This window comes from Pleurodeles waltl, chromosome 9, assembly GCF_031143425.1.
Source record: "Pleurodeles waltl isolate 20211129_DDA chromosome 9, aPleWal1.hap1.20221129, whole genome shotgun sequence".
Lineage (NCBI taxonomy): Eukaryota > Metazoa > Chordata > Amphibia > Caudata > Salamandridae > Pleurodeles > Pleurodeles waltl.
Window position 1 is genome coordinate 1,091,072,115 of NC_090448.1, and position 16,400 is coordinate 1,091,088,514.

The 16,400-nt window shown below is 46.2% G+C and overlaps 1 protein-coding gene across 1 annotated transcript in view; it reads right to left on the reverse strand.

Annotated features, from left to right (window-relative positions):
- PLA2G4F (phospholipase A2 group IVF) overlaps nucleotides 1-16,400 on the reverse strand; it is a 218,345-nt gene that overhangs the window by 37,310 nt on the left and 164,635 nt on the right. Inside the window, exons 14-17 of the mRNA XM_069208777.1 lie at nucleotides 16,024-16,138; nucleotides 15,414-15,551; nucleotides 9,173-9,280; nucleotides 7,244-7,438 (exon numbers count right to left, since the gene is read on the reverse strand). Coding sequence (XP_069064878.1) covers nucleotides 7,244-7,438; nucleotides 9,173-9,280; nucleotides 15,414-15,551; nucleotides 16,024-16,138 — 556 coding nt within the window. The remainder of the gene's footprint in view (nucleotides 1-7,243; nucleotides 7,439-9,172; nucleotides 9,281-15,413; nucleotides 15,552-16,023; nucleotides 16,139-16,400) is intronic.

Sequence of the window (16,400 nt, forward strand, 5' to 3'; positions counted from 1 at the left end):
TCAACCACTTCTACTGGCCCAATATGTCCAACATGGTTAAGGAGTTTTGCCTCTCCTGCCCCACCTGTCAAGCCAGTGGTAAGACAGGTGGGCATCCAAAGGCCCCCCTCATTCCACTTCCAGTGGTAGGGGTGCCCTTTGAAAGAGTGGGTGTGGACATAGTTGGTCCACTAGAACCTCCCACAGCCTCAGGAAATATGTATATCCTGGTAGTGGTGGATCATGCTACCAGGTATCCTGAAGCTATTCCCCTTAGGTCGACTACTGCCCCTGCAGTAGCCAAGGCCCTCATTGGTATCTTTACCAGAGTGGGTTTCCCTAAGGAGGTGGTGTCTGACAGAGGTACCAACTTCATGTCAGCATACCTAAAGCACATGTGGAATGAGTGTGGAGTGACTTATAAATTCACTACACCCTACCATCCACAAACTAATGGCTTAGTTGAGAGATTCAACAAGACATTAAAAGGCATGATCATGGGGCTCCCAGAAAAACTCAAAAGGAGATGGGATGTCCTCCTGCCATGTCTGCTTTTCGCTTACAGGGAGGTACCACAGAAGGGAGTAGGATTCTCACCCTTTGAACTTCTGTTTGGTCATCCTGTAAGGGGACCACTTGCCCTTGTTAAAGAAGGCTGGGAGAGACCTCTCCATGAGCCTAAACAGGACATAGTGGACTATGTACTTGGCCTTCGCTCTAGAATGGCAGAGTACATGGAAAAGGCAACCAAAAACCTTGAGGCCAGCCAACAACTCCAGAAGTTTTGGTATGACCAAAAGGCTGCACTGGTTGAGTTCCAACCAGGGCAGAAAGTCTGGGTTCTGGAGCCTGTGGCTCCCAGGGCACTCCAGGACAAATGGAGTGGCCCTTACCCAGTGCTAGAAAGGAAGAGTCAGGTCACCTACCTGGTGGACCTGGGCACAAGCAGGAGCCCCAAGAGGGTGATCCACGTGAACCGCCTTAAGCTCTTCCATGACAGGGCTGATGTGAATCTGTTGATGGTAACAGATGAGGATCAGGAGGCAGAGAGTGAACCTCTCCCTGATCTTCTGTCATCAGACCCAAAAGATGGCACAGTAGATGGAGTGATCTACTCAGACACCCTATCTGGCCAACAGCAAGCTGATTGTAGGAGAGTCCTACAACAGTTTCCTGAACTCTTCTCCTTGACCCCTGGTCAGACACACCTGTGTACCCATGATGTGGACACAGGAGACAGCATGCCTGTCAAGAACAAAATCTTTAGACAATCTGACCATGTCAAAGAAAGCATCAAGGTGGAAGTCCACAAGATGCTGGAATTGGGAGTAATTGAGCGCTCTGACAGCCCCTGGGCTAGCCCAGTGGTCTTAGTCCCCAAACCTCACACCAAAGATGGAAAGAAAGAGATGAGGTTTTGTGTGGACTACAGAGGGCTCAATTCTGTCACCAAGACAGATGCCCATCCAATTCCAAGAGCTGATGAGCTAATTGATAAATTAGGTGCTGCCAAATTTCTAAGTACCTTTGACTTGACAGCAGGGTACTGGCAAATAAAAATGGCACCTGGAGCAAAAGAAAAGACAGCATTCTCCACACCTGATGGGCATTATCAGTTTACTGTTATGCCCTTTGGTTTAAAGAATGCCCCTGCCACCTTCCAAAGGTTGGTGAATCAAGTCCTTGCTGGCTTGGAGTCCTTTAGCACAGCTTATCTTGATGATATTGCTGTCTTTAGCTCCACCTGGCAGGATCACCTGATCCACCTGAGGAAGGTTTTGAAGGCTCTGCAATCTGCAGGCCTCTCTATCAAGGCATCCAAATGCCAGATAGGGCAGGGAACTGTGGTTTACTTGGGACACCTTGTAGGTGGAGGCCAAGTTCAGCCACTCCAACCCAAGATCCAGACTATTCTGGACTGGGTAGCTCCAAAAACCCAGACTCAAGTCAGGGCATTCCTTGGCTTGACTGGGTACTACAGGAGGTTTGTGAAGGGATATGGATCCATTGTGACAGCCCTCACTGAACTCACCTCCAAGAAAATGCCCAAGAAAGTAAACTGGACTGTGGAATGCCAACAGGCCTTTGACACCCTGAAACAGGCAATGTGCTCAGCACCAGTTCTCAAAGCTCCAGATTATTCTAAGCAGTTCATTGTGCAGACTGATGCCTCTGAACATGGGATAGGGGCAGTGTTGTCCCAAACAAATGATGATGGCCTTGACCAGCCTGTTGCTTTCATTAGCAGGAGGTTACTCCCCAGGGAGCAGCGTTGGAGTGCCATTGAGAGGGAGGCCTTTGCTGTGGTTTGGTCCCTGAAGAAGCTGAGACCATACCTCTTTGGGACTCACTTCCTAGTTCAAACTGACCACAGACCTCTCAAATGGCTGATGCAAATGAAAGGTGAAAATCCTAAACTGTTGAGGTGGTCCATCTCCCTACAGGGAATGGACTTTATAGTGGAACACAGACCTGGGACTGCCCATGCCAATGCAGATGGCCTTTCCAGGTTCTTCCACTTAGAAAATGAAGACTCTCTTGGGAAAGGTTAGTCTCATCCTCTTTCGTTTGGGGGGGGGTTGTGTAAGGAAATGCCTCCTTGGCATGGTTGCCCCCTGACTTTTTGCCTTTGCTGATGCTATGTTTACCATTGAAAGTGTGCTGAGGCCTGCTAACCAGGCCCCAGCACCAGTGTTCTTTCCCTAACCTGTACTTTTGTATCCACAATTGGCAGACCCTGGCATCCAGATAAGTCCCTTGTAACTGGTACTTCTGGTACCAAGGGCCCTGATGCCAAGGAAGGTCTCTAAGGGCTGCAGCATGTCTTATGCCACCCTGGAGACCTCTCACTCAGCACAGACACACTGCTTGCCAGCTTGTGTGTGCTAGTGAGGACAAAACGAGTAAGTCGACATGGCACTCCCCTCAGGGTGCCATGCCAGCCTCTCACTGCCTATGCAGTATAGGTAAGACACCCCTCTAGCAGGCCTTACAGCCCTAAGGCAGGGTGCACTATACCATAGGTGAGGGTACCAGTGCATGAGCATGGTACCCCTACAGTGTCTAAACAAAACCTTAGACATTGTAAGTGCAGGGTAGCCATAAGAGTATATGGTCTGGGAGTTTGTCAAACACGAACTCCACAGCACCATAATGGCTACACTGAAAACTGGGGAGTTTGGTATCAAACTTCTCAGCACAATAAATGCACACTGATGCCAGTGTACATTTTATTGTAAAATACACCACAGAGGGCACCTTAGAGGTGCCCCCTGAAACTTAACCGACTATCTGTGTAGGCTGACTAGTTTTAGCAGCCTGCCACAAACCGAGACATGTTGCTGGCCCCATGGGGAGAGTGCCTTTGTCACTCTGAGGCCAGTAACAAAGCCTGCACTGGGTGGAGATGCTAACACCTCTCCCAGGCAGGAATTGTCACACCTGGCGGTGAGCCTCAAAGGCTCACCTCCTTTGTGCCAACCCAGCAGGACACTCCAGCTAGTGGAGTTGCCCGCCCCCTCCGGCCAGGCCCCACTTTTGGCGGCAAGGCCGGAGAAAATAATGAGAAAAACAAGGAGGAGTCACTGGCCAGTCAGGACAGCCCCTAAGGTGTCCTGAGCTGAGGTGACTCTAACTTTTAGAAATCCTCCATCTTGCAGATGGAGGATTCCCCCAATAGGGTTAGGATTGTGACCCCCTCCCCTTGGGAGGAGGCACAAAGAGGGTGTACCCACCCTCAGGGCTAGTAGCCATTGGCTACTAACCCCCCAGACCTAAACACGCCCTTAAATTGAGTATTTAAGGGCTACCCTGAACCCTAGAAAATGAGATTCCTGCAACTACAAGAAGAAGGACTGCCCAGCTGAAAACCCCTGCAGCGGAAGACCAGAAGACGACAACTGCCTTGGCTCCAGAAACTCACCGGCCTGTCTCCTGCCTTCCAAAGATCCTGCTTCAGCGACGCCTTCCGAAGGGACCAGCGACCTCGACATCCTCTGAGGACTGCCCCTGCTTCGAAAAGACAAGAAACTCCCGAGGACAGCGGACCTGCTCCAAGAAAAGCTGCAACTTTGTTTCCAGCAACTTTAAAGAACCCTGCAAGCTCCCCGCAAGAAGCGTGAGACTTGCAACACTGCACCCGGCGACCCCGACTCGGCTGGTGGCGATCCAACACCTCAGGAGGGACCCCAGGACTACTCTGATACTGTGAGTACCAAAACCTGTCCCCCCTGAGCCCCCACAGCGCCGCCTGCAGAGGGAATCCCGAGGCTTCCCCTGACCGCGACTCTTTGAACCTAAAGTCCCGACACCTGGGAGAGACCCTGCACCCGCAGCCCCCAGGACCTGAAGGACCGGACTTTCACTGGAGAGGTGACCCCCAGGAGTCCCTCTCCCTTGCCCAAGTGGAGGTTTCCCCGAGGAATCCCCCCCTTGCCTGCCTGCAGCGCTGAAGAGATCCCGAGATCTCTCATAGACTAACATTGCGAACCCGATGCCTGTTCCTACACTGCACCCGGCCGCCCCCGCGCTGCTGAGGGTGAAATTTCTGTGTGGACTTGTGTCCCCCCCCGGTGCCCTACAAAACCCCCCTGGTCTGCCCTCCGAAGACGCGGGTACTTACCTGCCAGCAGACCGGAACCGGGGCACCCCCTTCTCTCCATTCTAGCCTATGTGTTTTGGGCACCACTTTGAACTCTGCACCTGACCGGCCCTGAGCTGCTGGTGTGGTGACTTTGGGGTTGCTCTGAACCCCCAACGGTGGGCTACCTTGGACCAAGAACTGAGCCCTGTAAGTGTCCTACTTACCTGGTTAACCTAACAAATACTTACCTCCCCTAGGAACTGTGAAAATTGCACTAAGTGTCCACTTTTAAAACAGCTATTTGTGAATAACTTGAAAAGTATACATGCAATTTTGATGATTTGAAGTTCCTAAAGTACTTACCTGCAATACCTTTCGAATGAGATATTACATGTAGAATTTGAACCTGTGGTTCTTAAAATAAACTAAGAAAAGATATTTTTCTATACAAAACCTATTGGCTGGATTTGTCTCTGAGTGTGTGTACCTCATTTATTGTCTATGTGTATGTACAACAAGTGCTTAACACTACTCCTTGGATAAGCCTACTGCTCGACCACACTACCACAAAATAGAGCATTGGTATTATCTATTTTTACCACTATTTTACCTCTAAGGGGAACCCTTGGACTCTGTGCATGCTATTCCTTACTTTGAAATAGCACATACAGAGCCAACTTCCTACATACTTCTTTCTGTATCCCACAGTAACCTCAATAGTCTCTGGAAAAATGTTCTGCGTAGCCAAACTGGCAATTTTTAGCGAGCAAGGTCATGCCTATCTTGGTGGACCGCTTATGCTTTGTCCCATTCCACCGAACACGGAAAAATTTGAATGTCCCACTTTCTTGAAGCTGCTGAAAAATTGACTCCTTGCCTTTCTCACAGCTCCCAGGCCTGTAGAGAAGACTGCTAGGATCCAGGTCTCTCTCCAGTGCTGTCCACTCTCACCTGAACAGTTGGTTTTCCCACAGAGACTGGAGCTCTTCGCAGATAGGCCCAGACAGAATTCTTTCTTCTTCTGAGTTTTTAATAGGTCTTAGAGTGTTTTGATGAGCTATTGGTAAGTTGTCATATTAATCCTATGTACTAGCCACTGATTAGGGAGAGTCATGACCCAATCCCAGCCCAATTCCCACCATTATCCATCCCATGTTTGCCACAGTTCAAGTATGTCCTCTCTGCAAACTATCCCAAAAATCATTTCATAATTGCAAATTTCTGTGACAAGTAGGAAATCACAAACAGTGATGTACTAATGTGTCTCAGACACATTTAGGGATTCCCAATGGGTCGCAAATGGACCTACCACATCAATATTCATGAGGTAGGTTGCAATTTGCAACACACTGGGAATAATAAAAGTCTCAGGGACAGTGGCCTGCTGGGGTCATCATACCACCATGCATTTTTTTTTAATGCAGCCCGTTTTCCTTAAAAGAAAACGGGATGAGTTTCAAAAAGAAAAGTAAAAAGTTGTCTTTTCTGTATTTAAGAGTAGGCAGTGGTCCTTGGGGCCACTGCCTGCACTTAAAAAATATTTGCACCCACATTCACAAAGGACATTTGCGAATGGGTTGCCCCCAACTTGAAGTTGGTGGTAAACTGCGAATGTTTTGCAGCCGCATTTCCATCACAAAACATTCATACATCCCACTGCAAGTCGGTATTAGTAAGGGATGCCCTTAACACTCCCCTTCCTATTCTGTGAATCGGACCATTTGTGACAGCTAAAAAACCTTTGTACATCTGGCCCTTAGTTCTGGCGCCAGTGTCCAGACTTCTAGTGTCTTCACAGGCCCTGTCCTATGAAAATTAACATCCACCAGTTTTGTGTGCACTGGGGCAGCTGTCGCTTTCGGCTACCACCCCTTCCCCGCAATAGGAGTAAAGATGAATGTCATACATGGGTCGCTGGAGCAGAGGCTTCTCCCACCTGACGTGTTATTGCAGGGTTTCAAGCTGCACCCAGCCAGGCAATAATGATGATCATGGAGACTCCTTTTCCATTCATACATACGGGTGATAAAATAGTAACTCAAGTGACGGCTAGCTTTCACACCATTATTGCACTTCCTGCACCACCTTACCTTGACCATAATGAAAATGTTAAATAATCCAACTGGGTATTTCACCCAATTTACTTATTTTCATGGAAAAGGGACAAACACTGTGAGAATCAATAACAGCCTTTCAGAGCAGGAATTAAAACATCAACAATCAACTGAAACACGAGGGAGAATGGCTTAAAAAATCTCTTTCTGACATTTACCAAATGAAATCTGATCACTCAGCTCAATCATAACGTAAAAGGTATAACTACTCACTTAAAGAAAATTAGACGAACCATGTCCTTTATTTTGACTGACACAGCTTTCATTAATCCAAATTTTGATCATTTTTGTTCCTTATTTTCTAATAAACAGTTTTATATTTAAACTTGGCTCTTCATTTCATTAAATGTATCCTAATTGTAAATTGTGACAGACACACACAACATACAATTTCTCCTAGCATAGCCTTGCTGCTCCCTACATTACCAAAGGTGAGGTGAAGGAACCACCAGGTCTTGGTTTACTAGACCCTTGGACATGGTCCACTTCACTTTACATCACTAATCACAATCTAATCTCATCAACAACCCATGCCAGCCCAAGAACACATGAATACTGCACACCGCACCTTTCCATGGCACAAACTCTTTGGTGCCCACATAGTTTTTGTGCAGGTACAACCCCCGTGTGAAGTTGTAGCTCTCGCCAGCCATGACACGGGACTTGAAGACATCTTGGTAGAGCTGCATGAAGATCCCATCTGGCTTCACAACCTGCGTTTTTAGCCTCGAACAATGTCGAAAGTGCTTTTTCCGTGAGTCATCTACAAAATCAGAGAACAGACATATTTGGAGTTTCCAAACCATTTTAATCTATAAACAGGAACCAATACTGTAGATTCTGAGATACTTTATTGTAAACAGGAAACCACAGGAGACCAAGATGTCAAATGAAGCATGAAGCAGAACTACCTCTTGACCTCCCCTTCACCCCAAAGCCAGAGGGGGTACATGGCAACAAGGAAAGCGGGCTGTTGGCCTCACGGACATTCACATAGTGAAGAGAAGGGTCTCCAAAAACACAACCCTGCCTGAAGAAAAGCAGAAGGATGCACGCCAGCCAACTGACTGTTAGAAAACAATCTAGACTGAAATATTTAAGGCTGCCAACCTGTGGGTCTGCAGATGGTATGACCTTTACTTCCCTGGAGCACCACCTGCTCTATTCAGGGCCTATCTATTGGTGCAGCAGCTTTACCGTAAGCACTCAACGTTGCTGAGTAGGCACCATGTTTGTTGTGCTGGCTCAACATAATTAGGGTTTTGAAGAATAAAACTCTCAAGGCAGGAGCTTGCGTACTGCAAACCAAAAAAATCAATAACCGTGAAGTGGACGGAGGGTTCTCTTTGCACATGGGACCCATTGTGTTTTCCCTACCCGGACCCCCATACCAGTTCCAGGTAAAGAAAAGGAGTGAAACTTGTACTACACCAAAAAAGGCGGGATGACTGTCACCATGCCATGACCGCCTGTGACAGATGTGTTATCAGATCAGAGGGTTTACACCAGGACAGCCAGCCAAGTCTCTCCCGGTGTAAACCCAGACTCAACTCTGATGGGAAACCTGGGGTTTGATAAGGAAGGAGCCACATCAATTTAAGGCAGTGTGCCAGCTCTGCCAAACTCTAAATGACCGCCACAAACTTAAAAAAAATCTAGTAGAGTATCACATACCATAATAACTTCAGGATCTATGGACAAAATGTTACAAAAATACTAACGCATCATAGCAGCTCAGCAACACAGAAGACTCTGCCAAGGCAGAAAGGAATTACAAAGAGCAATCCTTGCCCATTGAATCTGGTGCTAAAAAAGAACATGGGGCTACTTCTCTACTGTAATACTAGGGTACCGCTGCGTCCAGTGATGGCCCAACCAACACCTCAGCAAAGGATGTTTATTTCATGAGGGTTGATTGGTTTTGTTATTTGGCAAGGAATACAAATTCAGAACTAGCAACTAGTGGAGCTTATTTTTACAGGAAACTGCATTCAAATAGTCAACTCCAACAATAAAGCGAACACGCTGGTTCACACTAGGGTGGTGAGAGAGCAACACACAATGGGACTCCCCTACTCACTTCCGCCTACTTCGTAATGGGCAACAGTGAACAGATGGGAACCGTTTCCTCTGTGACAGCTGTCCACTACTGCCCTGCAAGCAACGCATGAGCCACCAGCACATTTCTGTTCTTCATCCTGTACATCTTAAGATAGGACGAAGACAGACTATCTTCCGCATCGAAGGCTTCCAAGAAGTAGTAAACTAGATGTGAACTGCTGACGTATTGCTTCTAAAATTACTAAACTGGCTAAGGCTTCTGTTCAGTAACTTTCGGCAGAAGGTCCTTCATACAATACAATTGGGGGCCATTATTTTGAGTGAAACGACAAAAGCATCCTGGTGAAGATGGTGTCCCCCAGAACCTGATTATGTACGCTTTATACCCCGGTCACCAGGGGCAGGCGTCCTGCTCAGCCACAGTATGGTCTCTTACCTATGGCTTTAATTGCGTCTTGTAGTGAATTTATCCAGTTCACGCCCGAAGTGGCCATGTTTGCCCAGATTTCATCGAGACTGGCCGCAAGGACACTGCTCCACACACCTGTTGAGAATCAGAGGGGACACAATGCATCACTACCGCTCAAGCGTGTCTGTCAGCATGTCACAATCCCTTACAGAGTCCTCATGTACACAGGCTCAAACACAAGTGAAAGAGTAGAAATAATAGAATCAAACCATCAAAATATCAAAATAAAAGCATGTCCTGATACCTAAGGTGAGCGGTAGATGTGTTCTTATGAACCATTATGAAGCTGTTTATGTGTTTCACCACAGCTTCCCACCCTCTGTTATATGGCACAGTTCAAGTAAGCACCACACTGAAGCTCAGCCAATCAGGGCGTCCCCCCCCCACTGGGGAAGCTAATACTTCCAAATCAAGTCCTAATTATTTTACTCCACGAGGCATGGCAAAGCAAGAGTGCCAAGGGCCCAGTGCAAGGAGGAAAGTGATACCCATGTCCAGGTTGGGTAATAAAAGATAGCCATTTGTGGGTGCAGTAAGCACCACCCACTCCTGGTGCTACTGCACCTGCTGCACTACTGACAGCCATGCCTATGCCGGGAGCCATTGGGGAGATCATCGTTTGTGTTTGTTTATTTGATGCTCTCAAGAACAAGTGCAAAAGGCATTTAAGCTTTACCGACGTGTTTTGTGAGCTTCTGCACAGCAGAGAGAGCAGCTTAGCACATGGTTCGATGATGCTCGTGTCAAAGGCACACTGAGGAACTACCTGATGGTCATTCTGTTCCCACAAAGCTATCCGTACATGAACCTTAAAAATAAGAGCTCTTTAAGAAGCAGATTGATTGGTAAATTGTGCTATGGAGGAACCTATGGCAGTGGCATGTTATGCAGAGCGCCACATGCTATTCACCCTGTCCAGCCTTAGGAGCCCTTCTGTCCAGCCTTAGCAGCCCTTCTGTCCAGCCTTAGCAGCCCTTCTGCCCAGCCTTAGCAGCACTTGTGTTCAGCCTTACCGGCCCTTCTGTTCAGCCTTACCGGCCCTTCTGTTCAGCCTTAGCAGCCCTTCTGTCCAGCCTTAGCAGCCCTTCTGTCCAGCCTTAGCAGCCCTTCTGTCCAGCCTTAGCAGCCCTTCTGTCCAGCCTTAGCAGCCCTTCTGCCCAGCCTTAGCAGCCCTTGTGTTCAGCCTTACCGGCCCTTGTGTTCAGCCTTACCGGCCCTTGTGTTCAGCCTTACCGGCCCTTGTGTTCAGCCTTACCGGCCCTTGTGTTCAGCCTTAGGGGCCCTTCTGTCCAGTCTTAGGGGCCCTTCTGTCCAGTCTTAGGGGCCCTTCTGTCCAATCTTAGGGGCCCTTCTGTCCAATCTTAGGGGCCCTTCTGTCCAGTCTTAGGGGCCCTTCTGTCCAGTCTTAGGGGCCCTTCTGTCCAGTCTTAGGGGCCCTTCTGTCCAGCCTTAGCAGCCCTTGAGATGCGTAGCCTGCTATGAACTCCCAATATTTATCAACAAGGAATTCCAGTTATACGTTTTATTTACATCTGACAAAATATGATAGATGTGAAGATATCTAATACATACCTGTGGTTGTGCTCTGAAGCAGTTAATTTAATATCACAAAGCACCATTTAATGCAAAACACTATTTCTTATTTTTTTGTTTTTAGTTTTAGGTTGATACAGCAGGGTCCAACATTTAGGTCATGACAGTACAAAGAGTAGAACAATGTAGTACGATGTATCAGGCATACGTAACCAAAAGGACTGCATTGCAGATGACGTATTAGCACTTAACACAACTTAACAGAGGGGTAAGCCATTCGATGGGAGGAGGGTGATGGATAATTCTATTCTATTAGTAGACCAGCCCTAAATGCGCAGAGCAGATCATAACATCGGGTACGTCGCCCAGGCAGGAGTTCCTAGTGGGCTTAGCCTGCGGCAGGACAGTCTGGCTATTGGCCAACTCCTGGGGAACCCATTGCAGCAGCCTCTTCCTCGTTAGCGCCCTATGCATTGAGGAACGCCGCCAAGGGGGACAATATAGCGCGATCTTATTTGCATCAGTTCTGAAAATGCTGTTAGTTGGTCCTGGCAATAAGTCGCATATCAGAGTCACCCTGTCTTCTATGGCAACTGCCGTCATCCCCAGTGCATTGCCCCCTGTCACTTCAAGAGCAATAGTAGCATCGCAGTCCATTTTGGTACTTCAGCGGGAACGTCCTTCACGTAGCCGAGCAGCGCAACTCTTGGGAAGCACGTAAGGGGGTGACCCATGATCAATAGTGCCATAAACAGATAGCGAAAAGGACCTCACCTCCATGGAGGTTCCCGCTAGGTGCATAAAGTCAGCACACAGCGCAGCGCATATAGCGCTAAACTTCAATCAGGCCCATTCTGTGCAGCTGCCCCGGACTGTGGTAGAGCCTGTGCAGGTATTTAAAGTAGACTAGGTGCAATCCATAATTAGGCAATAGAGATCCCAAGGTCCACAGACCACATCTGATGGGCCTCAGGGACCTTCACCGGCGCCATGTTCTATATGCCAGCATAAAGCAAGAGTTTGCATGGGGAGGGGTTGGTAAGGGTCACCTCTAGCACCTGGAACATTTGGGGGAGGGGGCTCCGGAAATTATTTGTGTAAAATGTGTATTGAGGCAAGGAGATGATCATATATAAACGTGTATAACAGTGTAATGTCCTGCCCTGTGCAACACACTATTTAAAGCAACAAAAATAAACTTACTAGAAAGGTTGAAAACAAAGACCATTTTGCAGAAAGGAACCAGCTTTGATCAGGTTTCAAACATAAACAATGCCTACAATGTTCCTAGCATCAAAAGAGATTGATTCTTAGCAGAGATTAATTCTTAGCTAATATTCTGGGGGGAATGTAGGGGAGGAGGAGAACGGATGGGTGTCTTTGTAGCATGCATCGTCACCCTAACAGCATCAAAGACCCAGGACTTGGTGCCACAGAAGAGGATCAGGAACCTGAATATGTGACTACAATCAGGTTTAAATTTACAACAGATGAGATTTAAGACATTTCCAAAGCTGAGCATGATTTGACATGGAGTAAAGAAAAGGGAAGAGTGTTCTAGAATTGAGGGTGTTGGGCTGAGGAAGCCCGGCAATGACAATGAGCTTGAAAAAAATCAAGAAAAGCCAAACAGAAGAAGATCCTCGGCATGGAGTAGAGCTCATGGACATAAATATGGAGTGGATTGGAGGCCGGAATGTCCCACAAGATAAAAGGTGTGATGAGGCATGTCTTGCCTACAGGGAAGTAAATGGATTTTTAGACACCACTTTGATATGAGGTCAGAATTCAGCAGATCGAATACCTGTCTCCCTGCCAAGTCACAGATTAGCAACAGCTTATTGATACTGAAGATGGAAAGGCCCAGATAGCAAACATTCCTATAATACTTCCTGAAAAGAATCGAATCCAATAGGCCCCTGGCTCTTGAGGGATAAACACAAGAATTCTTCTTAAGAGGTAAAGTTATGAACAACGGGCTGCATGACAACCTTAATCTGCTGAGAAAAGGAAAGGTTGTTGTGGAAGAAAAATAATATGTTCTTGACCTTCAAAGCTACCATTGGCAGTGGATTCTTATTGGCTGACCCAAAGGTGTGGCCCCATGGACTGTCTTGTCCTACAATCAGCATTTAACTTTAAAGGATGAGCAGTCATCGATGACTTTATGGCCAAAAGGTAAAAGGCAACATTGCAATAAAGATCAGTGTTAGGCTGATCAGAACATAAAATAACTTAAGTTTGGGAAGCACAGGAAATAGATGACATCCCAAAAATCTGGATTGCCTGTGCAGGTAGCTGCATGTAAATGCTGATTAACATCAAGAACAGTGACAGCTGCCTAGAACGCTCCACAGATGACTAGGGAAAGAGAAAGTGACTGGGAAAGATCAGAAAGGAAGAAGGTTTACCCAGCTATGGCAGTGTCCTTCAAACCAGATGCTGCCATACAATGGAACATAGCATGAAAGCTAACAGAAAGATCTGAAAGAACAATAGGAAGGCCAAAATCCTGGCCCAACTTCAATTCATCCACGATGGCATCAATGTTGACTCTGTTCCCTTGCATACGTGGGTAAAAGCCCACCAGGAGTGCATTGAGGAAATCCAAAGATTGCAGGTGGGTAGAAAACCAGCGCAATAAGATGTTTTTGCTAATTTTGGTCACTGGCAGGAGCAGAGGTACAGGACAAGAGTTAGGTACCTTCCCTCCATCTAGATGGTATTTCTTCAGAAAGAGCTGAATAACACCCTATTCTCACTGCAAAGGGACAATACTAGGAGCAAAGTCTCCAAGGATGATAATGCATTGTGACTGGAGCACAAGGTGACCCACTAAATAAAACAATGTATCCAGAAAGTCTTTTGTGTTGTCATGGGATAGGTATATGAGATCAAACAAAATTAAACAAGTAGCGTTGACTTGGCAATGAGATATTGAAGATTCTTCAAACATGTGCCAATAGAAATGTGGAACATGCAGTGCTTTAAATGGGCCGGTACTGTCCAGTACTGAGTACCGGCAATTTATTATTTTCAGAGGGAGAGTACCTGCACTTCTCAGGAAAAATGTAATACTTTTAATTGGAGAGTTCCAGCACTTCTCAGAAATAAGCATGTACTCTTGTACACAGGACCTGTACTTCTATTTTTCCATTTCAAGCACTGGGAACATGGGCAGTAAATCTCTGAAAAAAAGGGCAATGGCACCCCTAGGTCTGCTACAGTCTGTTCTGGTGAAAAGATCTTATAACTTCTGAGATGAGATAGACAAGGTATGGGCAGAAGAGTTAAGCCTCCACAATCACATGGATAGCTCTATAGCAGAGCAGTCGTTTTCCAATAAAGGCCAGGGATGGAACCAGAGTTCAGGAGGGAAGACTTCAGGTGAGGACAGGTCAGACTCTACAGCAAAAGAAGGGAAAGAGCGTAAGAAGACCGAGAAATACGGAGCGGAGGTCAGGGAAATGGTAAAGTCACGAGAATGCAAAAAAGTTCAGCAGGAAAGTAAATATCCCTGAGTGGATTAGCAGACTGATCAGTTGCCCAGGCTCCCTTACAGGAGATAGGTGCTGATGGGCCAGCTTTTGTCACCCCCTCTGAAACTTTCAGTTGCATGGCTATATGCCTTCATGCTCTAAGGTGCAGTGAGCAGGTTAGCTGTTCACCTATAAAGGCATGGTGGAAGGACTCGAATGCAACACTCACTAACCAAGTCGTTCACCCTAGCAAAGCACCACCACAAGATAGCAGAAGGCAGGCAGGCAGCAGTCGGGCAAACCGCATAAATAGCTTTGATGTGGGGCACAGCTCTAAAATCCCTAATGAACTACAAAGAAAAAAGTAATACTGAAGAAAAGAAAACAGGTTATAAAGATGAACAAAGTTTTAGTAATTAAAAGAAATGTGTTCAGCAATTTGGTCAGAGCACTGCGAATCGATGAAAAAGCAAAAACACCACATAGAAAAACAAGGAACAGAATACAATCACCAGCGTGGCAATAAGGATGTTAAATGTGAGAACTTAAGCAATTTATTGTGTGATTGTATGTAGGGTGAGTGGATAGGGGACGAGAATGTAGATGACGGAGACAAGGTAGATGATGGTGATTGTGGATGTGGAAAGTAAAGGAGATGTGGGGTGATTGTGCAACAATTAGTGAGCGCAAACCAATCTCTGTTAGTTTGTGATATTTAAGAAATGTTCACTTATCTGACATGGTTGGCTTCTACAAACTTGCATTCACACCTAAATAATAACTTGTGACAACAGTGAGTGCAAACCAATGACTGCTAGTTTGTGATATTTAGGCATTTTTCACTTATCTGACACTGTTGGCTTCTACAATCATATTCACACCTAAATTAATTGCCTTTGACTCCTGGTGCTACAATCAGTAGTATGGAGTCCTGCTGGAGACCCAACATGAATGAGATGAAAAGCAATTCTCCTCACTGCTGCGCATTTAAATATGACTGCATTGGTGGTTCTAAGAAATCATTGTCTCATCAGTTTTGGCTGCAGACTTGCCATCCATCCCTTACAATGCTAGAACAAGGGATGTGCGCAGTTGGAGGGTGTTGTTAGTTGTAGTGTAAAGACAACTAAAGAACTCTGCTAAGCATCAACCATAGCAACTAATCCACATTTAAATGAATAAACAAGAAGCCGTACCTTGAAGGTAGCAGATTCTGGGCTCCGGTCGTCGATGAATCAGGTGGCCCATAAAGAACTCGCTGCCAAAGTCTTCTGTGCGGATAAAGGCCCCATATTTTCGTAAACCAACCTCATGGGGTGTGAACTCGCACCACTCTGCAGGTAGAGTTCAGAAATAAAGCTACAGTTATAGGCAACATTGTAATAAGATTGAATTTGGCTTTCTCCATTTCAAGGAGCCATCCAGTGAATAATGTCACAATAAATCTTAAAACTCAAGCAGAACTCAACTAGGAACACTCTACAATGCCTATTGTTGGTGATTGCTAGAGATGCAAGCCTATGTGAAAAGTAGTTTTTGTTTCTCCACCGGATGGCCCCTTCAAGGGGAAATTGATCTTAGCATGAAATATTTCCACCTTATCAAGTAACATAAAGAAATGAAAGATGGCAATAATGGCATAAGTCTGTCCCCTATACATTTAATCAACTAATAGAAAATCCTTGGAAACAATAGAAGAAAGGGGTTTGGCACTAGGAAGTCATCTGCTCTGTGAGTACAAAGGAATCAAATAAATACACTTTGAGGTCATCTTTTGAAACCAGGTGCATAAGTCACATTGAGTACCTGCAAAGTCACTGCCACTTATGTTGGACCGTACATTGATGCTGGCATAGACCGGGTAGGGGTTCTGTGCCCTCTGGACCGACTTCTGTTGCTCTGACAGTTTGAATGGGTTTTCCTGCAGATAGAGTGGATTGGCAGGGTTATACAGTGAAGCAGAGGATCTGGGAGAAAGGAAAGGGAAGGCTGCAGCAAACATTATGTATGCCATCACCACCTCCCAGGGCATTATGCTTGTTCATTTATTCTACATTTTGCAACAACACTGCTTTACTCAGGGTGTCCGTGTACATTATAGAGGAAAAGTCTCAAGTTACAGTTGCACCAAAGGTAAGTATAGAAACAGATTATGAAGAGGTTAAATAGGAACAAACTATCAT